This window comes from Armigeres subalbatus, chromosome 2 (genome assembly GCF_024139115.2).
Source record: "Armigeres subalbatus isolate Guangzhou_Male chromosome 2, GZ_Asu_2, whole genome shotgun sequence".
Classification (NCBI taxonomy): Eukaryota; Metazoa; Arthropoda; class Insecta; order Diptera; family Culicidae; genus Armigeres; species Armigeres subalbatus.
In genome coordinates this window covers 204,003,144-204,026,798 of record NC_085140.1, presented here as the reverse complement: position 1 = coordinate 204,026,798, position 23,655 = coordinate 204,003,144, and the positions used below count along the sequence as shown (strand labels likewise).

The 23,655-nt window shown below is 41.5% G+C and overlaps 1 protein-coding gene across 1 annotated transcript in view; it reads left to right on the top strand.

The window, feature by feature from the left end:
• Window positions 1-23,655, top strand: part of LOC134215784 (LIM homeobox transcription factor 1-alpha) — a 69,832-nt gene that overhangs the window by 38,107 nt on the left and 8,070 nt on the right. The window contains exon 6 of the mRNA XM_062694901.1: window positions 19,490-19,678. Within this exon, the coding sequence (XP_062550885.1) occupies window positions 19,490-19,678 (189 nt within the window). The remainder of the gene's footprint in view (window positions 1-19,489; window positions 19,679-23,655) is intronic.

Here is a 23,655-nt window from a genome sequence, read left to right as displayed (position 1 = left end):
AGTAGATACCGATGACTAGCGATGTACAGGTGAACAGGAGATCTGTTGAAGAATACGAAGCGATTTGGATCCAGAACAAACACAAAAGCGGATCGACGTAACTTATAGATCGCCCCCGTGGCGTAGCGGTAATGCACCGCAAAATGCCGACAGTTGCCCCATATGGGGGCGTACTTAGCCTTATGATGATCCAAAAGCAGGAAACAAGAACTGAAGAAGTCTCACTGATCAAGCAGACGATTTGGCAGCGAGGATGTCCGAAGCAGGTGCAGTTGATGGTCACATCCCTAGTGAAGGAAAGCAAAGCAGTAGGTTCCAACAGAATACTAAGAAGGGATGCACGTAACTTGAGAGTCGCCCCCAGACATCAATGGCGAAATAATTGCCGCCTGCTGCCTTAAGCGTCAGAAATACTTATTTTACTTGACGAACTTGACTACTGAGCGTGCTCCACTTGACTCTCATTGTCCCGGATGGGAAGTATACAAATCTTCTGGATACCTCTACGGAAAGTTCCATACTGCGTACGAACTGTAACTACTCGAATGATGTCATCGGCGCCTGGGTGGATCTCCGTCACTCGTCCCAAGTGCCACTGCAACGGAGGCAACTTGTCTTCTTTCAGTAGGACCATCGTTCCAATGTGCAAGTTGTCTCTTCTCCTCGTCCACTTGTTTCGGTTGTGAAGGTCCGACAAATAATCTGTTGACCATCTTTTCCACAAGACTTGACTGAACCGCTGAACTCGACTCCATCTACTCAGTCTGTTTTCCGGAATTTCTTCTAGACTTGGCTCCGGAATTGCAGTCAGCGGTCGTTGAATCAAAAAGTGTCCCGGAGTCAGCGCTTCCAGATCTCTGTGGTCGTTGCTGATCGGAGTAATCGGTCTCGAATTGAGGCAAGCCTCGATCTGCGTTACAACAGTCTGCAGCTCGTCTGAACGGAGAACGGTGTTACCGATGACTCTTCTCATGTGTCCCTTGAGCGACTTAACTGCAGCTTCCCATAATCCACCGAAGTTCGGCGATTTGGCAGGAATAAACTTGAACTCTATCGAGTCGTTGGCTGCTTCCGAAACTACCTTGTTCCGAAACTGTTCTGCTCTGAATAGCCGATGTAACTCACTGATTTCTCGTCTCCCTCCAACAAAGTTCGTAGCATTGTCACAGAAGATCACTTCGGGCTTCCCACGTCGTGCGACAAATCTTCTCAGGGCAGCCAGGAATGCCTGAGTTGTGAGATCAGCTACCATCTCTACATGAACTGCCTTGACTACTAGACAGACGAATACGCACAGGTAACACTTAACTGTAGCCATCTTGCGCGACGCTTGTCGCACGTTGAACGGACCGCAATAGTCTATTCCAACACGAATAAAGGCAGGAGCTGGTGTCACTCGTTCCATCGGGAGGTCGCCCATCAGTTGTTCATGGACTTGTGGACGAGCTCTGAAGCAGGTCACACATTCGTGTACTACCTTACGTGCCAAGTTTCTGCCTGACAGTGGCCAAAATCTCTCTTTCATGCAGGAAAGTATAAGTTGAGCTCCACCATGAAGCAATCTGTGATGGTAATCTTCCATGATCAATTTCGTCAATGGATGGTTGCTGTCCAGAACAATCGGATGTTTACGGCTAGACGACACTGATGCGTGACGAAGTCTTCCGCCAACACGAATTAAACCATCTCTCAACTGTGGATCCTTCGTGTGTAATCTCGAGCTTGCTTTCACTTCACCCTTTGCAACCAGATCTGATAATTCGACAGGAAAGCATTCCGACTGAGCCATTTTTACCAACGCTATTAGAGCTTCTTCATGTTCCTTCACACTGAGAACTCCAATTCTTCTGAGATCACGATTAGCAACTTTACAGTTGAATACGAAACGACGTATCCAAGCCGTTGAACGAATCAATTTGAGCAATGATGAATACCGGATAAACATTTCACTAGTCGGTAGTACCTGCAGTGCTGCTGTCACCAACGGCTTTTCCTCAAGCGTAATTGAATCAAACTGCTGTACTGTGTCATCGCTCATCTTCGGCCATGTACTGGAATCCTCTTGAAGCCACTCAGGCCCATTCCACCAAACAGAACTCTCGGCTAGCTGTACTGGTGTAACACCACGCGAAATAATGTCAGCCGGGTTTTCAACTCCAGGTACATGATTCCAAATACCTTCTCTTGTGATGTGTTGTATTTCCGATACTCTGTTGGCGACAAATATTTGCCATCTGGACGGATGAGACGAAAGCCAGCACTTCACGATCATGGAATCAGTCCAGAAGTATGTTCTCGCTGGAATCTGAATGCTCTCTGCTACTGACTCGTACAAATGCGCTAACAGCAGGGCTGATGACAACTCTAGTCGTGGTATCGATTGTCGTTTCTTCTTCTTGCTTAAGTCCTCCAAAGGCGCTACTTTGGATTTAGCCATCAGCAGACGAACTGTAGTCCTGCCCTCTCGTGTAACACATCGCAGATAGATTGCTGCTCCGTATGCTTTCTCCGAGGCGTCACAGAATCCGTGTAGCTCACTTGAAATCACATTATCGTCGAATGCAATCCAGCGGGGAACGGAAACTGCATCCAGTCGATCCAAATTTGTCTGGAACTGTAGCCATTGTGACTGCAAATCTGCGCTCAACGGTTCATCCCAAGAATAATTTTTCCAAAGCTCTTGGAGAAACATCTTTGCCTGCACAATCACTGGCCCTGCTAATCCGTAAGTATCGAATAAACGAGCGGAGTCAGAAAGAACGATGCGTTGCGTAATTGATAACGACTGCTCCCAGAGTGGCATTTTGAACCAGAACTTATCCGTAGCTGGCTCCCAACATAGTCCAACATAGTCACGGTAGACGACGAATCGATGTCTAAAAGTTCTCGCTTGTCTCGCAAATAATTTGGAATTGCCTTCAAGATTGCTGGCTGATTAGAGTACCACTTTCGGAGATTGAAACCAGCAGAACTGAGTAGCGACGATACATCGCGACAAAGGCTTTGTCCTTCCTTGACAGATTTCGCACCAGTTAGCATGTCATCGACATAGAAATTGCGCTTTACGATCTTGGCTGCTGCAGGGTACGCCTGTTCTCTTTCTTCGGCACACTTCTTCAGACTTCGAGTTGCTAAGTACGGCGCTGACGAAGTGCCGTAAGTCACTGTAAACTGATACGTTCGAATTGGCTGATCGACGGACTCTCACCAAAGAATCCTTTGCAATGGCTGATCTTGTTCGACTACGTTGATCATTCGATACATTTTCTCTATGTCAGTGACTATAGCGTACTTTGGACCACCGGTCCTACCATCAGTGTGTCGTTCAGGGAAATTCCAGAATCTGTAGCACATGAGGCGTCAAAAACAACTCTGAGCTTCGTTGTCTTACTGTCCGGTTTCATGACTGCATGGTGTGGCAAATAATAGCTGTGGATAGGTTCTTCCTCCTCCTTACGTACTTCTCGCATATGGCCCATCAGTAAATACTCGTGGATGAATTCAGTATAGAGAGCCTTCATTTCTGGATTTGCAGTCAGACGGCGCTCCAAGCCCATGAACCGTTTGGTTGCTATCTCCTTCGACCTTCCCAAATGTTCCATCATGAACTGCTTCTTCGGTAGCACCACTCGAATTTTTCCATCAGCGTCTCTCGTTGTCGTCTGCTCGAAAATCGATTCACACGTAGATTCTTCGACGGAAAGACAGCTCTTCGTTCGGCATGACTCCAAGTCCCAAAAACGTGCTAACTGCTCGTGTATCTCTTCTGTGGTGACTGAGGCTGTAACAGCGCTGAACGTGGTGTCTGGACTATCAGTTATTTCTCCAGCAACTATCCAACCCAGTTCGGTGTTTCGTAAAATCGGACCAGAATCCGATAGTTTCAACTGCTCACTCAGCAGCAACTCGTAGAAAACTGATACGCCAAGGACTGCATCTATCGCACTGGATTCGTGGAACCTTGGATCAGCTAGGCAGATGTCTGATGGCAGCTTCCAGGAACTGATGTCAATAGTTGTCTGCGGCAGATTCACAGTAATTCGAGGCAACACATAAAATTTCACATCCTTGGTTTCGAATGAAGAATAACGTGACAGGATCCTCGCTAACACCGATTGTTTCGACACTGTCATAGAATCACCAACACCTTTCACAGGCAAGTTCTCGTGTGAACGCTTGAAATTCAACCTTTGAGACAGGTTCTCTGTTATCATGCATATTTGAGAACCGTTATCCAGCAATGCACGAGCGATGACCGTATTTCCGAAGCGATCGGCGAGTTTCACGAGAGCGGTTGACAAAAGTGTGGTGCTTCGCTGGCTACGAACATTGTGTGAGGTAGCAGTGTGGTGAGAAATAGTTGATGTTTTTGTGGGAGGTGGCTGTCGTGTATGTGGTGGAGTGGTGGTTTGGACGGGTGTTTGTGGAGATATTTGAGTATTATTCATCCGGGATTGATGCGATTGCGAATGCTGTACTGACTGTTGACGAGACTGAGATTGAGCGTTTGAGTTCGCGACTTGAGGCCTGTTTGGGATGCTCGACGTTTGGTTCTGCGTGCTAGAAGCGGATGGATAATACGGATGCAAAAGATGGTGATGACGTTGTCCACACTTTGCACAGGTACATCTCGAACAATCTGCTACAAAATGTCCAGAACACAAGCAATTCAAGCAAAGTCCAAGTCTTCGGATCAACAATTTTCGGTCGATCACTCTCATTTTGTCAAAACGACGACACTGTTCGATGCTATGCGGTCCACCATTGCAGACTGGACAATTACATGAAGCAGAAACAAGCGTGTGAACTGCTGAACTCTTGAATGATCTTCTTTGATCACTTGAACTGCGGGCTGACGTAGAATGCAGAATTGCGCAATGCTTCTCCAGAAAATCATTCATAGCATCATACTGAGGAATGTTCTTCGAACTGTGATGAGTTTCCCATTGACGAAGGGTTGCTGTATCTAGCTTCTGCGACAACATGAATGCTAGAATTGTGCTCCAGTTCTCAGTGTTTTCTCCCAACTTTTCCAACTGCTGAAGATTGACCTTGACCGTCATCAGGACGGTATTCAGGGCATCAAACGACTCCGACTTCATCACTGGAACAGAAAACAGCGCCTTCAGATGTTCGTGTGCTATCAGCTTATGATTCTCATATTTCGCCTCGAGAATATTCCACGCAATGTTGTAGGTGGCAGCACTCACCTGAACTTGGTTGATCTGAAGTAATGCTTCATCTCTCAAAGATGCTCGCAAGTAATTAAACTTGTCGATTGGACTCAAATCACCGTTGTCGTGAATCAACGATTTGAAATTATCGCGGAAAGTGATCCAATCTTGCAGCTTTCCGCAAAACGATGGAAGCTTCAGCTCCGGATACTTCAACCGGGAAGGTTGGCAGGCAGCTTGACGTTCAGGAATCTCTACTTTCGTTCTAGGGCGTTTAGCAAGCAACGCTGACTTCAAACGAAAATACGAATTTTCAAAATTCTTGTATGTTTGCACACTGTCACCGCCGACGGGAGCATTCTTCGCGCTATCAACACCATCGTCATCAGCTGCACTTTCAAACTCTTCGCTGGTTTCGTCTAGAAGCACATCAATGTTCACCCTAATGATACAGAACCGATCAAAAATTTCATCTAGTTTCACTAAACGTAATTCAACCATATCACTGTCACGAACTGCATCAAAATTATCCACAAAATCCTTCACATTCGCCAAAGCTGCGTTCAACTGGTTCTTCTCTTTCACCAGTTGCCTCAAACTGAACTTCGACATTCTGAATAGTACAAAGATCACACTTCACTAGCACTGAACCACGAACGAGACCTCAAGCGGAGCGGATTGACAGAATTGACAGCTCAATTATTAACCACTAACTGTTGAAATTAGTCAAATGGCAAATCGCAATTGTGCCGAACTAAATAGTCAACCGGAGAACTCAAAATTGTTTCTCCAAAATTCCACAAAATAAATTCAATTTGTCCAAACCCGCACCACAGTACGGTAACAGAGCGCTTGCAAATTTAACTCAAGACAATGCGCTTCTATTTGGCTAGCGTCACATGCAGACCACGCTGAGCCCAAGCCTCCTCAACCACACATTCACACACACTCTACTTAGCTGAATTTAGATGGTTGATCCTTCGGGGTATCCAAAATGTCGAAATGCAGCATCAAAATCCAATATTCAGCATCAGTTGTGAAGAACGTTGATTCCAAACTGCATACACGGCCACACAGGATATTTTAAATCACTTTCGCTAACTGCTATCCATTGGCATTAATTAATTTGCTCACTAGCAGAAGACGGGTATCGATTCCGCATCAGAGCACACTTTGCACTCCGCATACAATTTTACAAGTTCACTTTTTCACGCGCAATAACGACGGACAATGGGTCGGACACACAATTAACCCAAGCCACGCGCACTATTCACCAAGACGTGGTCCCGCGGATTGATCTTATCCGGCTCGATCAGGACCAAAAATGTTAGTTATAAACCTTTTCACTGGCCAGATTCAAACTACGGGTCACTCGCGGAATAGCGCGTTTCGGAAGTTGGCTTTAAAAACACGTATTTAAGATTAACTGCGACACGACGGACAATTTATTCTAATCAGAATAACAAACTACATAACGTTCGAATATGAAGTGGACTGTATTTTACTTTCCGACCGACACGGGTGATATGCAAGAGCGAACTAAAAATTCTAATATGTGCTGCGATCGCTGCGATCGACGCGACGGCAGTTAGCTGCCGAAGAGCTACCTATACTTTGACCTGACTCGATGACGATGAAACACACTCGTATTGTCTGTCTTGCTGCTGCCTATCTGATTGCCTAGTGAGGTGCATCTTGGGATGGAACATTCTAAATCTGTACGTAACAAGTGCCATAATACTATGTTTATTAATTACTAATACTCCTTGCAAATGATCGAATATAGAAAATATGAGCTTAGTTTTTTTAATGTTGAGTCTTATGCTACATTCTAAGAAAAACGAAATTCACCGTTGATTATGACATGCCTTCAACTTTCACCTCTAATTTTCAAGTTTTTATCACAGATCACGGATTACTTACATTTGTTAAAATGGTTTCAAGTCTAAGAATCGTTCCCTGCACTGATAACCCAAGAAATACTTCTTGGGATGGTAAATAAAGTCAAATAACAATTGAAGTGTCCGGCTTTCGAAGCGTCCGGCAATTCGAGTCAAAACGGTACGTACGATTTCCAGCCACTATGCGTCTCCGAATTTCTCTGCTGGTATCGTTATCGGCGGTCACCATGGTGACTCACTGCAGTGAGCCCAAGTACACGAATTCTTCAACCACCTCGATTTTGTCACCACCGATAGAAACTCGTGGTGGGTGGCTTACATTGACCTCTCTTGAGCCTCTTCCTATCATGTACTTCGACGTGTTGATGACTAGTCCAATCCGTTTAGGTTCGCTTTTCAATCTGATGTAGGTGTCGCGATCGAAGCATCCACGCTCCGATTAGCAGAGAGCGGTGTACCCGTTACTCGCCATCGGAGCGGATGCTTTCTCCTTCGAACGATAATTCAAGTAAGAGCACTGCTCTCTACTTGAATTGACGTTGGTAATCTGCTTTCTCCAGTGACATTTCAACCCTTGACCCTTCAATAACATGATCACCGTTTTCACCATTATAACTATCACTAATCACTCCAACTTAACACTAGGTCTATTCCCTGTTGATCCGGTGATTAAATTTGCTTCTACGAGCCTCTATTTTTGATCATTAACAGACGTTTCTAAGCTACGTTGCTCAAATGGTCACTGTTAAGGCCTGATTCAAATAGTTTTCTACAAAATAATCCCGGTAGCATCACTTATTATCGTTTTCACCACCATCACTATCATAATTACTATTGTCACTGTCATCACAAATATCTTATTTACAGTCATGAACACACACACAATGAATCGATCTTCAAAACAGCGCTGTTATATATCATATAAGAACCGACACTTCATTGAACATTGAACATTGAACCGAATATTTTACATTATTTCTAGTATAATTATAAAAAATTCCCACTTCTAGCACCTCAACTCAATATTGAATTTCATTCTTCATACTCACTGCGAACATGTTCCCATCCCAAATCAACTCTATCTTTTACCTAGCTTCTTCTGTCACTATGTCTACACCACCAATACCAACTTGTGTATTAACCTTTTCACTAACACTTGCAAAACCACACAACATCACCATTTTCATATCAACAACCATTTTTTTCACAATTTCATCGAGATCAGCAATTATCACTACTATCCCTACTACAATGTTAACGCAAACAAAAACTAGTAAGTCATTTTTATTTTTCTAAATTTGCAGTTTCCATCAAACAAATGAAGCTCAAAAAATAATAAGCTTAAAATCTATCGCGAGAGTCAGTCTTATTGTAGATATGATGATAAAGAGAGAAAACTCGAATAGAAGTGCTTTTTAAACAATAATAACGCACTAGATTTTGATAAATATGATTCGTTTAAAATTTATTTTGGAATCTATTTAGTCTATTTACCAGGCCACACTTCAGAACCGTGCGCCCAGCAATTATCAAAAATTCTCAACTTAACAACACCGAATACTGTTGCTATGGGCCTGTTGGTCTTCAAAAGCTTCGAAATCGCCTCCGAATAAAATTCAACAGGTAATAATTTTACAGACATTTCTTGAGCTTCGAATTTTTGATAGGGTTAGGAAGTCTTATGGTAGATCTTTATGTCTATGGATCTACTGTTAATCTAGTCATAATTATGTCGAATGTTTCGCACTGTGTCATTATCACTCTGTCTGTCTTAGTTATCTTATGTTTCCTACGTTATTCAGTTCAATTCTATACTCATTGTAGATTATGTTACGTTTTGATGTCAGTTCATTGTCTCTATTGCTGAAGGTCATCTCCTCTCAGGCGAGTATCCTAGTTCAAGCGTATAAGTAAGTACCGCTTAAGAGTTAAGCAAACGTGAAAAAATGCAGAATGTCTTGATGATATTTTCTACTGGTTAATTCCTACCTAGCTATGTTTAAGCGTGGCTACGACTCATCATCATCAGGGAACGCCTCTGAAAAGTATTGCCGCATAGCAGAGATCATTATCACTGATGAAAAGGACCTCTACCTGTCTGCACCACCATTCAAGGCTCCAAGATACGAGTCCGTTGAATCACATGCACATGCGTAAAATCAGTGCATCAATGCCAGATTATATGTGACGCGGCATTAAACAAAAATAGTCAACATGTGATATCACCACGACAGGATATGTCTTTGGTTGCCATATCAGTGCTAATGGCGTAAGCCCACCCATCGCGGCAAGATAACCTATCCGAGGGGAGGGAGAAATAATGTAAGAAAAATGCTTGAGAATATCATTTCAAGACCAAAGTCTCAAAACTACCCATACGCTGCTGCAAACAAAGACCCAAACGACGACCCGACGAATCCAACAGCTCTCCCATGCAAACCAACATCATCAACACGCACGCGAGGGTCTCTGCTGTTGACAGTGCTGGTCCGCGCGAGAGCGCCACCAGACTCCCGAAATCGACACTCGAGCTCGAGTCCCCGCCCACAAAGACAAGTCACTGTTCAAACGAATGTTGCCTTAATTGACTCCCCCATCCCGGGCACAGATTTTTTCCGAAGGATACTTAATATAAGTTCCACCGGAAAGCCAAGCACCAGAGATTGAGGAAAATCAGATAATCCAGCATCAGGCGTCTCGCGTCTGTTATTTAAGCAGAGAAGATGTTATAGGTGATATTCTCAATACGGCCGTTCAGAATGGTTCAGCGGATGTAAATTATGGATCATTATTAGGTCTTGTAATTTTGAACAAAACATTCTGAATACACGCGATAAACTATGAATATTATTATATCGGAGTTTTTAATTAGGATCGCGAATCAAGTAAAAATACTGATAAGTATAAGTTTGTAATTACTACCGACATTGTATTTGTGATCAAAACTGACATTGTGTTTTTAGTTAAAACTCAAGTATACTAAATACGTAACGGAATAAAGTAGTGTTATTAAAAAAATTATAATAATTTACATTATAAATTCTGATTAATATCAAGATACTGATCCAACATCACATCTTCAAGGGCTCCTCACAAGCTACACATTTCATTCAGGCACTTTAGAACGTCCATGTAGTAACTTGTCCACACTTGAAATCTGCCCCGACCAAGTTGGCAGAACGCGCCCTTACCCTTTCTGAACCAAAGGGCAGGGAGAAACCAGAATCCAATGTTTTCATATTATTTTATCCTGATATCATTAGATTTTTAACGTCGGTGTCCGAAATTAGTTTTCATCTTTCGCCTTTCATTTTTTCACAGCATTTTCATCGATTTTCTTTTCCAATAATTATTATTGAAACTCAATTCACCCAATATTAGCACATAACTTCACGATTTAATCGATCATTACTAATTTTACAAAAGCCTGTGAACAAAATAACAATCGGCCGTAAGGTTACATAACAATCGCAAAAAAAATGCAAAAGCTCCATACTGCCGTTCTACGCATACTTGTACCAAATTCAAAAAAATGCAACTGAGAAAATCGCATGTAGAATAAAACTGCAATTTTCATTTCTGGCTTCTACCGGGTAGTATATTTAAGGAGTTTACATCACTAGACTAATGGGAGAGCTCCATTCTATTGAAATCATACATATTTTGAATATATAAATATAATTTACGTTCCACATCATAGAAATAGTGTTGCGGTACAGTTATACCACAGACAAACAGACGTAACACTAGAGAAATTACCATCGACCATGATTTCAACGATCAATTTGAATTTGATTGATTGCGTGTTTCACAACTAGAGGCGCCAGCGTCGTAATCCTTCGAGTATGACATATCACTCTAGCGCCTTCTGGTGACAATGTCATACGAAACATTGTTTCGTGTAACATGCTCGCAAGATGGTGGTAGAGAAGTTGGGCGATGGATTTTTCAGAAAAATGTTCAAGCTGTTACGTCTGTTTGTCTGTGGTTATACCGAGAAATAAAGCCCATGTTTGCAGGTTTCTACGCATGTTGGTCCCGCTGAGTGGTCAATTTCTTTAATGACTACTATGAATGACTACTATATTTTTAATTTTACTCTTCACGTGGTTGAATGTGTTAGATTACAATTCTATCACTTAAGATGAAGATCCTTAAATCTGGTCATATTCACCTCTAAAATTGAACAGGCTTGAAAGAATTGATCATTGAATACCATTTCTATAAGCATCGCTCGTTTATATAACAGATTCTTCCCTAATGATAAATTTATTCCCTGCGAGACAAATATGCGTAGAAATTCAACAATGGGACAAACACGGTACCCCGGTAGACCGTTATTATAAAATAAAAATGTCCATCGAAACCAAGTACAGGGCTCGATTCCTGTGGTAATTCTGCACCTCTGGACCAATTTTTAAAAAAATCCCTAGGAGGAATCTCGAGAAATCTTGATTTGAAGTTTTTAATTAAGAAATTTTAAAAGAATCTATATTTTAATTCAATAATATCCCCAAAATACTTTCAAGGCTGAATTAAAACTGATTAAGCTCACCAAACTGACTTAGGTATGTTTTTTGTATTTCTTGAAGCCGTCTATCTTCAAGAATGCTACCTCTCGTTCAGAACCATTAATGAATTCATGTGCAGGCTACAGATTCTTTGTTGAATGCCATTCAGATTAAAGTTTGTATTTTTTTATTGTATTCACAAATGTATTCGAGCATCAGAAATAAAGATTGGAGTATGGAAAAAAAATGATGAAAAGAACCAACTGCTTAAAGATTTGTTTAAAGTAGTGAAGTTGTTTAGCATTATACAACAGGTTAGATCTTTGTCAGATGCTGAAACAATTGAATTGACGGAGCTTTATCATATTCTGAGATTTCCCCGCAAAAGGATCATCGGACTGGTAATGACTCCAAAGATGGCGGTAAGGAAAAGCTACGATTTTCAAGAAGGTGCTCAGCATATAGAATTAGATCTCGAAAATGGTAAAATGCACAAGCGAAAGAAAAAAATTTACAAGCTTTGTCCATATTCTTTTGGGTTTTCGGTTACGACGAAGAAATATTCAATTTTTGAACTTTTAACAACACTCTAATAAAGAAACAAAATTAACCTTTGCTTATCTCCGTCACTACACATCTAGTTCGGAATTGTTAATACGATTTTAAAATTGCTCGAGAAGCGCTATGTTGAGTAAATTTATGGGTGAACCAAATACAGATGAGGCATAAACAAATTGCATAAAGTTCACTAGAATCCCGATCTTTCGGATTACGTCATTACTCTGCTTAAACATCAACAGTTTTCTAATTATTATTTCTATCAGCAGGTTCTGAATGATTTCAAAAAAAGGGTACGCAAGATACAGCTCTTTGAAACTCGAGCATGGTTTTGAGGAAACAATCGATGACTTTGCTAGCAGCTGGAAAAATCCGCAGCTTACATTTACGTCAAAGTACCATATCTTGAATTATCATACTTCAGAGTTCTGTAGAGGTACCGGAATAGGTTTTGGCTTACATATCAAACATGCTTTTTCTAGTCCGTTGATTAGAACTTTGACGAGATTTGGCAGCAAAGATCGGTTAAGTGCTGTGATCGAGTATAACAGCTTCTAACTACTATTATTCTACACGAACTCTGGTCTTACTTCCCTCCATTATGAACATAAACACTAAATTAAAATTAATTTTTACCTTTCATTCTGTTAAACATTGAAAGCAACACTTATACTAAACTCGAGCAAGTTAGCCATACAAAAACATATTTAAGTCAGTTTGGTAAGATAGGTCAGTTGTAAATATTTATTCGCATACTCAGGGCGATCTTTGGCGTTGTGCAAGAGAATGGTATGTGGCGGCGAAGGATGAAACAAGAGCTCGCCCAGCTCTACGGCGAACCCAGTTCCCAGAAGGTAGCTAAAACTGGAAGGGTACGATGGGCAGGGCATATTTCAAGAATGCCGGACAGCAACCCTGCAAAGCTGGTGGTTACTTCCGACCGGCAGGTTCAAAAAGAATTGAAGGACATATATCTAGGTGGATTAATCAGGGTTTTTGGTGATATTTTTGGATTCTTATATGGACTCTTTTGAAACTTCTTAACTAAAAACTTCAAATCAAGATTTCTCAAGATTCCTCCTAGGGATCTTTTTAAAAATTGGTCCAGTGGTGAAGAATTACCACAGGAATCGAGCCTGTACTTGGTTTTGATGGACATTTTTATTTTATTATAACGGTCTACCGGGTCACCGTGACAAACAGCCCAAGTAATATTTCAAGTTTTATTCCGCTCTAAGGATGGTTTTCAAGATCAGTTTATAAGATCTAACAATAAAACCGAGTAATACACGGCAACCTTCTGATGACCACTATAAGAGTAAGATATTGCCAAGTGGCCCTCTCCAGATAACCACTATAAACCTATTATAAGAGCATTTAGAAACCCTTTTTAAACCACCCGCAAAAAGGGAATTCGGCTGCGGCAGCTGTCAAAATGTTGCATTAAAAAAAGAGAAACAAATCTTTGCAGAAAAATAATAACAAAATGGATTGTTGATGAAAATTATGATGATGACAACAAAATAATATTTTATTTCAGGTTGTTTTTCGCTTCAGTGGGATTGAAAAGAAGTGCGCTTGCGATTTTGTGGTCAAATGTTGGGAAAAAGAAGGTTGAACACCACGCGCCGACCATACAACGAAGTTCAGGGAAAAAAATCGAAAATATTGATTACCACAACATCTAGGATGTCCACTAAATCGATTAGCATTTTTGCCCAACCTATTAATTAATAAAATTATTTATCGGAAAAAGTATGGTAAGCGGTGAAAATTTCGTTAAATCATGCATTTCAGTGATATATTTCTCTGACTGCGAAATGCTTTTCCATTTTCAATATGGCCATCATGGAATTTGATCAGAAAAATTTTGCTTTAATAAAACACCGTCATAAACTCTTCGCAATACAAACATTCTTATGGGGGTAATTCATATCACCAAAAATTGTACCTTTATTCGAGCGTTGAAAATTGGATTTAATACGCTCTTCATCACTACCATAGATCAGCTTCGTGATTGCTGTCATAAGTCCTCAATAAGAATTAGATAAATCCAAGTAGCATGGAAATTGTTACTTGGGAGACTTGATCTTGTTTTCACTGACTGTCCGAACAAAGTTCGGCATTTTTCAATGTTTTCGGAAAATATGCATGAGAATAGATCGCTCTGTGATAAAAAGTTGAAATCTTCAAAAACAAACATGGGACTACTATGCGTAGAAGGGCAGCATAGCTCCCTTGGAATCAGACAACCCAAACAGACAAGTAAAATATTTTTCCACGATAAATCAAATCAAACAAGTGTATAAATGCGATATAAACCTATATAGTGGGTGAATATTTGGGATTTTTATGTCTTACGTATGTGGTGACAATTAAATCATCCTTGAGGATAGAAAACTAGAACATACTAACCTGAGAATACTCTCCAGAACTCTTATAACCAATTATTTCACCTGATACGATTCCACGCCCAAATCAAGATTACATATCCTCCTAAGAGATCCAGTTCCTAAGTCCTCCAGCAAAGCTGCACATTGTACCGTACGCCGTAGCACAAGCACAGCCAGGAAATTTCCTCTATCGCGGTTCTTCACTGCAAACTTTGTATTTTTCACCACTATTCACATTTTGTTATTGATTTACATTAGATTATACCTATTAAAAGATAAAACTTAAGCTAATGATAACTGAGATTTAGAATTTGCATAGAAATGGCGGATCGAAAAAAATACGTCTAGCTTTAATCACAGCACACTTTGTTGAAATGGGGGGACCATAATACGTATGTAAACAAACTGTATGTTGCGTATTATGGTCCCGGGGGTGGCCATAATAGGCAATCTGGCTACATTATTCACAGCAAATAATTTTGAAAACTCAACGACGTGTAAAATTGCAGCTTATCCCATCAAACGAATCAACATTCGATATTCAATTAAATTTGATTGAATTTTACAAGCAAGCACCGTATAAATTTATTTCGATTTAAAAAAATAGTGAGATCGATTTAATGTTACGTTTATTTGCATGCTCCAAATATGTGCATGAAAATACATTTAAAACCACAACATATTTTTATCTGTGAATTATTTTAGTAGTAAAAACAGGCTTGTAAAATGTCATCTGCATGTCATTTGACTAATTTGTTCATAACTTTTTTCAGAAGTCAAATTTCCTTCATATTTTTGGATGTCCTCATAACGCTTGAGTAGGGCTATATTTTTGTCCAAAGGTACATTGCTCTAAATATAACATCTAAGGCTGGAGAGTGAAAACTTTCCAAAATGTCACGTGTCATTTGAATGACATTTTGCCTCCCACGCCCCAGATTACATATTTACAGCAATGTCTTATTAGACAATGTTGTAGGCACATTTAAGGGCTATAAGTTCGACATATCTCAGGAGCCGATAGCCAACTTCTGAACAAGTTCTGGAAAAATTATACAAACGAATGCAAATGACATTTTACAACACTGAGTAAGGGGGCAGCAGGGACAGCAGGAACAGCATGATGTCCAAGGGCTTGACGACCCCTCCCCAGCTGTCTGCGAGTCAGGGAGAACTGCCTAGGGCGTGGTGGGATTTAGCAGTGGGCTCTGCTAAAATCCCTCCCAAAACCACAAGTGCCCGTAAGCGGACTCCTATCAAAGCGACTGTGTGCCGCTTCAAAAGCACAAGCCCAGGGAGGAGTGCCAACTGGCACGTGGAGTGTCCCTACTTCGGTAGGGTAGTGCGTGAGCTGCTTCGGCAGGGAGTGAGTGATCTGTTTGTGCTGAGGCAGGAGTGTCATAGCGAGTCGCCGCCGCTATGGCAGCCTCGAAGCGCAGCAGAAGTCTGAGTATGGACTGCACATGCTAAGGTAAGAGTGTCGTAGCGTAGTATCGTTGATTAGTCCCCACATACCGCTATCGACACCTCGAGGCATGGCAGTGGAGTGTTAGAATAAGTTGTGGAGTGTACCTACTTCGGTAGGGTAGCGCGTGAGCTGCTTCGGCAGGGAGTGAGTGATCTGGTTGTGCTGAGGCAGGAGTGTCATAGCGTGTCTCCGCCGCTCTCGTCGCCCTCACGCGCTGCAGAAGTCTGAGTATGGATTGCACAGGCTGAGGCAGGAGTGGAGGAAACCCATCGACACCTCGAGGCATTGGGGTGGAGTGTTGGAGTGAGGACCTGGAAAAGGGTCCCATGGAGCGAATGGTCTTTGGTGGAGCTGCTTCGGCGGCAGGGTAGCAGTGGGTTGTACCCACACACCTACAGTTGTGCACATACATGTGGTGCATGGGGAGTGTCCCTGCTTCGGCAGGGTAGCGTATGGTCTGCTTCGGCAGTGGTGTGATTGATCTGCTCGTGCTGAGGCAGAGTGTCGTAGCGCAATATCTGTAGGCCCAGGCAGTTACCGCTATTGACACCTCGAGGCATGGCAGCGGAGCGTCCGGGAGAGCATCCAAGTAAGACTCAAATGGAGTGAATGGGGTGCGAGTCAGTCTCGCGTGGGACGAGTGCCTGTGTGAGCGATAATGAGTGAGTACGCTTAGTACTGCCGTCCCCCCAGAAGTAGTACTGCGAGGTAGTTCCTGGGGAAACGATGGTGGAGCCCAAGGGAGTTTAGTCGGTATTACCGGTATGGTCGAGTCCGACACTCCAGTACACTTCCGTGTGGTAGTTTGGCAACTACAATGCACGTGTACTGGGTTAGTGTGTAAATGCATTCTCCCTTGTAAAAAAAAAAAAAAAAAACACTGAGTAAAAATGAATGTTGCAGCATGATTTATGTACGAAACGCATTGCTGATAACAGTTACTTGTCATCTGGTGCTACAGAATGGCAATATGTCATGAGTCTGACTCTAGCGAAGCGATTGAAGTAAATGTCCGTCCTTAAGGGGTCCATTACTAGCACTCACTCCCTAATGCATCGTTCGATGCTGTCAACGTCAGCAATCGGTCTAATCGGCACCAATGATTCATTCAACGCCAGTTCAAGATTTTCTAATTTTCACGTAACCGCTAGTTCCCACTGATCACTCCCTTAAATGCAACTCCATTAATGTAACACAGTGCTTCGCATCCATCAATCCTATCATTTTTCGCAGTCCAGTCACGATAGGTCACGATCATAAATCGCCGATTTTTGTTAGAAGTTCATTCGTCAAATTTGGCGTTGATTTTTTGTTGTCCTTTTTCTAAATTCATCGAAGTTAGCTCGGTATCCTATTCCATCACAACGAATCTGTGATACATTTTAAATTTTTGCTTGATCTCTTCTTGGGTTTTTGGAATTTCGCTGAAACTCCGAGAGACTAAGAACCCAAGCCCTCGCCCAAGTCGATGTCCTCAGATTGGGCAAAAGTCCTGCCGTCTTACGAACCATTCGAGCTAGAGGGGAGACCGTCGACGAAAAACATTAAGTTATTGTACCTATTACGCTTTTTATGGAATTGTGGTTAAAGTTAAAATTGACAGCTGATCACCAGCCTGTTCTGGAGAAGTCGGATAAGGATAATGTTGCTTTGAGAATTGTTTTAATTCCGCTTGTGCTGGAGCGTTCTCATTCTTTACACTTTACATGGAAGAGACGAACCAGTCTCCGGCTGAAAACCTCTTTAATAAAGCTATAATAATAATAATAATTTACGACTTTACAAGGGAAACAACCTTAAGGCCTTTACAACAGAGAATTATTGGATGACCTGGAATGGAACACATGGTAATGGCATGTCCAGTTTGATTCATGGATCGCAAAAATATTGATGTATGGACCACTGACCAATAGATGGACCAAGAAGGCCGATAGATGTTAGATTAAGCGTTGAGGCTTGAAAGTTTGAACTCCAGTAAATTCTTGGAAGATCTGAAACATATGATGATAACAATGTATCTAATTTGGGTCTTTGGATTTGTTATGATTGTGTATTATACTTAAAAGTGTTCATAAACTAATTTAAAGTATATTTATAAATTTAATTATGGCGATTATATTTTATTAACTTTGTTACCCCTTTGTTGAATAACCATTGCACGGAGCCGTCGATTTCATTTTCCGGTTGAAAACCGTCGTGGAGGTCGTTTCAGTTGTGAAAGGACTCATAAAAGTCAGAAACTTGTGAAATATGTTGAAACAATACTCAATTGTGTGAACCGCACGCCATATCTAATGCTCCATTCCATGCGTTACCATGGTCTCCATCGTTCACGACTCACACTCGTCCATCTTAAGAGGAAAAAAAGTCATTTTGCTGTAGGGCTTTGTCATGGTTTGAAATAGCTGGATCGGAAAAAATATTCCTCCAAGTAGGTAGGCAGACAAGTGGGAGAGAAAAACGTGCCAGACGACACTCATCCTTCAGTGTTTGCGATCTGTCGTCCTTCACGATTTTCCCCCTTTGCAGCTATGACAAGCAAGTACGGTTTGCTCGTCCCGTTTGTGCAGTGGTGGTAAATATGACACAATAGGGGCCATATTAAAGGCCTTCCTTATGGGGTAGCGAACTAGTTAGTAACTGCTTTGGGTACGTTGAGAATAGGTCGTTTTGGTTCTTGTTAAATCGTTATAAAACTATACTAGAGTATAATTCGAATTTCTTAGCCGATAAAGACAATTGTTTTTGTCTAGCGTGCAGAACTGTAGTGAAATGTAGCAAAATGCAAAACTAGCCTGTTCATTAGCGAAAGAGAGCGTAAGCAAAGAGAACCTTTCTTTTGCACATACACAGAGCGATGGCCCGATCTCTCCCCTAAGGCCCATTGTCACCCCCGTTGACGATACTATGAATTAAATCTCCCTGGAATTTCCCTACAGACGCCTATGTCGATGGGCGGATACACATGTCCGTCTTTTGAATCCCCTTCATAGTAATGTCACTTCACTATAGTTCGGCGGAAATAAAATAAAAATTTGCCGTTATAGTTTACGTTAAACAGATATGCTTCCTCTTATTCGCCAGAGGCCACATTGCTGATGTAAGCAACGCATTACTACATCATTGATTCTCCGCCAATTCTGCTCACTCTCAATATACTAAACAGCTTACTTCATTCCCAGCATTTTAACCACCAGACTATACTTCATTTTGGAAAAATCTTCGTTAGGTTGGAAAAGAGGGTGCCCACAATATCGGTGGATCACGTGAACGTGTGCGTGAATTCAATGTGAAAACTTTACCCTCTGAATAGGGGGTTCTGGGTCGACTGACTGACGCCATTATTGATTGGACTTTTCCACCACTTCGTCAGACGATTAGACAGAACTAAATCCTTCCACCCTTTGCACATTGGAAAAGCGCTGATGGTGGCCGACGACGTTGGAGAGGTTTCTTATCGACTGTTTGTTTGCTTCCATTGCAGGATCCAACAATTATCTTCACGACAGCTGTAGTGACACCGAAGGGGGTGTCAACGATGGTGATTCCTTTGGATCTCGGATAAGTGCAGGTGCAGAGGCATTCAAGCCGGTGAAAGAAGAGCTCGATATGGACGAGGAGTATTTTCGCATGATGACCGCCGCCACGCGGTTTGGAGGGAAATCTTACGGAGGTAAGCAACGTTATAAAACTTTGTATTTAAAAAATATATATCGTGAGATACGTTTCTGATAACTCTGTAGTCGACTAAGGTGTTTAACGGAATTTTACGCTTACTGTTATGGATAAAAAAGGACCCTTCCTTTTAAATTCAACTACAATACGGCGAAGAGTAGTAGAAGCCGAAGCATCTTCACACATTTTTACAATAAACATGTTTCCCCTAGAGGCAGTTTTCCACAAGTTGACAGAAGAGTATTTTCTAAAGTTAGTTGGCTATAATCTGATGTTTACAATACCTTTGGATATATCGAGACATATTTTATTTCGATAAAAGTTAACTGGATGTGAATACTTATACTTGATTTTTAACATTAAAGTTTTTAACATTTAACATTTAACATAAAGAATTATCCATTCTACATTTTGCTTTTTTTATTTTTAGTATGTAATCAATACAAATCAGATCTTATCATTTATTATTACATGATTTTCGCCGGGTAATTGAATTAATAGCCGTCTGTGCTGCTGCGTGAAGCACGAACTTCTTACGAATAGAACGAAAATCAATAAAACATTTTTTATGCCTCCACATTCTTCCTGCATTCGGAAGAACGAACTGAGATTCTTTACAAGGGGAATATAGGTGCATGAATGGACGACATGCTGTGTACGCTTTTTTTTAATACTTTTGCATATCCACATAGCGCAAATTCTGTTCAGACAGAATCAACAATGAATAAGGCGCCACAGATTGGAAGAATAGATGGTTCAGCGGAATTTAGGGGCGTTAAGATATGGCTGTCTGCATCTTCCATAACGATGGCGACGGTACCACGTCAGCTTTAAATAAGTATTAGAATGTTGTTTAATAAAGGTATTATCGAAGATTTTCACGTATTCTTTTTTGCATGCGAAGGTGCATGTTTATGCATAGCCACCTAGTAGTTTGCAGCAAAAATATTGACGTGTAAACATTAACCGCAAATTTAAAAACATCTGAAAATATACGCTATGGAATTATTTGAACTCATATTTTTGTGTTTGATAGCCTTTTATTTTACATTCAACTTTTTCCTGTACACAATATTGAATGCAAGCCGAGAGCGACAACCAGTATTTTTAAAAAATGATTGGAAAAAGAGTCGAATCAGACGAGGCCTCATTTATTACTCCATTGTATTATTTTTATTTATTTATTTATTTCTTCTCTATTATAGTATAATACATCTCGGTCCATGGCTGCACGTTGGCCGCAAATCGTTCCCACCTGACCGATCCACCTTGTTCATTGCGCTCCTCGCCTTCTTGTTCCCGTCGGATCGTTGTCGAGAACCATTTTCACTGGGTTTTTGTTTGACCTTCTGGCTACGTGCTCGGCCCACCGCAGTCTTCCGATTTTCGCGGTATGAATGGATGGTTCTTCCAACAGCTGTTACAATTCGAAAACTCCAAGACTCGTGTTCGCAGAGGACTACCGGTCTAATAAGCGTTTTGTAGATAGTCAGTTTGGTACGGCGGCGAACTCTATTCGATCGAAGCGTTTTGTGGAGTGGTCTCGTTATCGGAGGTCACCAGTGAGCTCAAGTACACAAATTCTTCAACCACTTCGATTTCGTCCTCACCGATACCAACTTGTGGTGGGTGGCTTACATTGTGCAGCATCATGTACTTCGTCTTTGACGTGTTGATCCGTTCAGCTTCCCTTTTCAGTCTGATGTAGGATTCTTCCATCTTCTCAAAGTTACGTACCATAATATCAATGTCGCCGGCGAAACCAAATAGCTTAACGGACTTCGTGAAAATCGTACCAATCGTGTCAATCCTTGCCCTTCGCATTACTCCCTCCAATGCGATGTTGAATAGCCATAACCCTCTACGCGTTTCGAAGGGACTTGAGAATGCCCCTTAAACTCGAACTACGCACATCACCCGATCCATAGTAGCCTTGATCAACCGTATCGGTTGATCCGGAAATCCGTGTTCGTGCATTAGTTACCATAGCTGGTCCCGATCGATTGTTACATATGCGGATTTAAAGCCGATTAATAGATGATGGTTGGGTATGCTGTATTCGTGGCATTTCTGCAATATCTGGTGTACGGCGAACACCTCCCTAGCAGCACAATTCAGACTGATTGAGTTGCAGCAACTCATATGCAACCTAATTCGGTGGCATATGAGTTATAGAAATTTATATACAACATGTGTGCTACTCGGCCTGGTCTGTGGTGGAGCGTTCACCTATGAATCCCGCCTGGTACTGTACCACGTACTCTGTAGCAATTGGTGTTAGTCGACGGCACAATATTTGGGAGTGTACCTTGTAGGCGGCGTTCAGCAATGGGATTGCGCGGTAGTTGCTGCAATCCAGCCACTCCTGCGGCAGTACTTCATCCTCCCAAACCTTGGTAATTACTCAGTGCCTTATCGCAGTGTTTACATAGCTCTCCTGGCCCAGCTGCGTTGTTGTCTTTCAGCCGGCCCATCTCCTCCTGGAATTTTTGGGGACCCAGAGCCGAAAACGTATATTCTGCGCGCGTGCTCCCAAGTTTGCCACCATGACGCCATTCTTTTCTGCTACATCATCATTCAGATGCTTTTCGTAGTGCTGTCACCATCTTTGGATCACCTTTCGATCGATCGTAAGAAGGTTCCCGTTTTTGTGCTTACACATATCAGGCTGTGGCACATGGCCCTTACGTGAACGGTTATGCTTCACATAAAACTTTCGTGCGTTACAGTTACAGTACCGTGCGGGACCGAAATCCGTACAGCACCGTAATCCGTCCACCTCATGAGATATCAATTAATTAAAGGGGGATAAAGGTAATTAATGTAGGAATAATTTACCTTATCCTGTTCAGATACTTGGCAGTAAGCTTTTAGGGCATGGAAATGAAAAGAAGCCTTTGAAATTAAAACAACAAAAATCGAAAACAAGTCGCCACCCACCAAACGCGGCGTTTTTGCCGCCATTTTGTTTTTGGGTAGAGCATAATTGCACCAAAAGTAACAATGTTTTAATTGCTAATTGCGAATCATTACATAAGATAAGCGGAATACAAATCGAAGGGATCGCTTCTCAAGGTGCGTATCGAACCATTTACAGTGGTAGTTTAGTCAATCAGACTGCTTCAATTTGAATATTTAGTTAAAAATAGCTGTACGGATATCGATCTTTTGATTTGAAATCCGTCAACGGTGGACAGATTTCGAGTCAGGAGTAGTTGATTTTATTCATAATTTTATCATGTTTTTCGTAGTTTTTAATGAGTAAATGTGAAACACTTCAAAAGAAAAAGCCTTCATGCTCCTGTGTCAATGACAAACGTTTTATTTACATTCAATTCCTATTTTCTAATGACTTTTTCATAAACTAAGGTGCTTAAGTGTACGGATTTCGATGCCCCACGGTACAGTATTAGCGCGGTACAGTTGCTTGTGTGTATTATATGCTAAATTATTTTGATGCAGATATTCCAGGTTTTCCGAATTGAGATCGAGAACTTTAAATGCAACGAATAGCGATTTACTGTCGACCACAGTGTTATCAAGGATACACACAATAAAAGCGTAATTGCTCAAAAATGCATGTGAAAAGCATAATATAAAACCATCCATGTAAAAGAAAGATAGTTACACGATAGGGTATCTTTTTTATTCTTTCTACCTTTTAGTTGGTTGCTACTCCGTGATTGATCAGAACTGGTGCAAATTACACTACGATCCAAGTAAATAGTGGTTGGGATTTACCTTCTATTCTCGAAGTGCACGTTTCAACAGCTCGCAAATGTTGATCAATAACGGCGCCGGCCAAGTTACAGTCTGTTGAGAAAGGAAGGGAATGTTAGTGTGTGGTTATTGTTGCTACTAGAGACCGAAAATACCTCTGCATCTCCACAATTACCACGGGAAGGAAGTTGTGTTAGTTGGGTGGGGTAATCAGTAACATAGATCGGGATTCACAATGGAAAGTGATGTGACCTA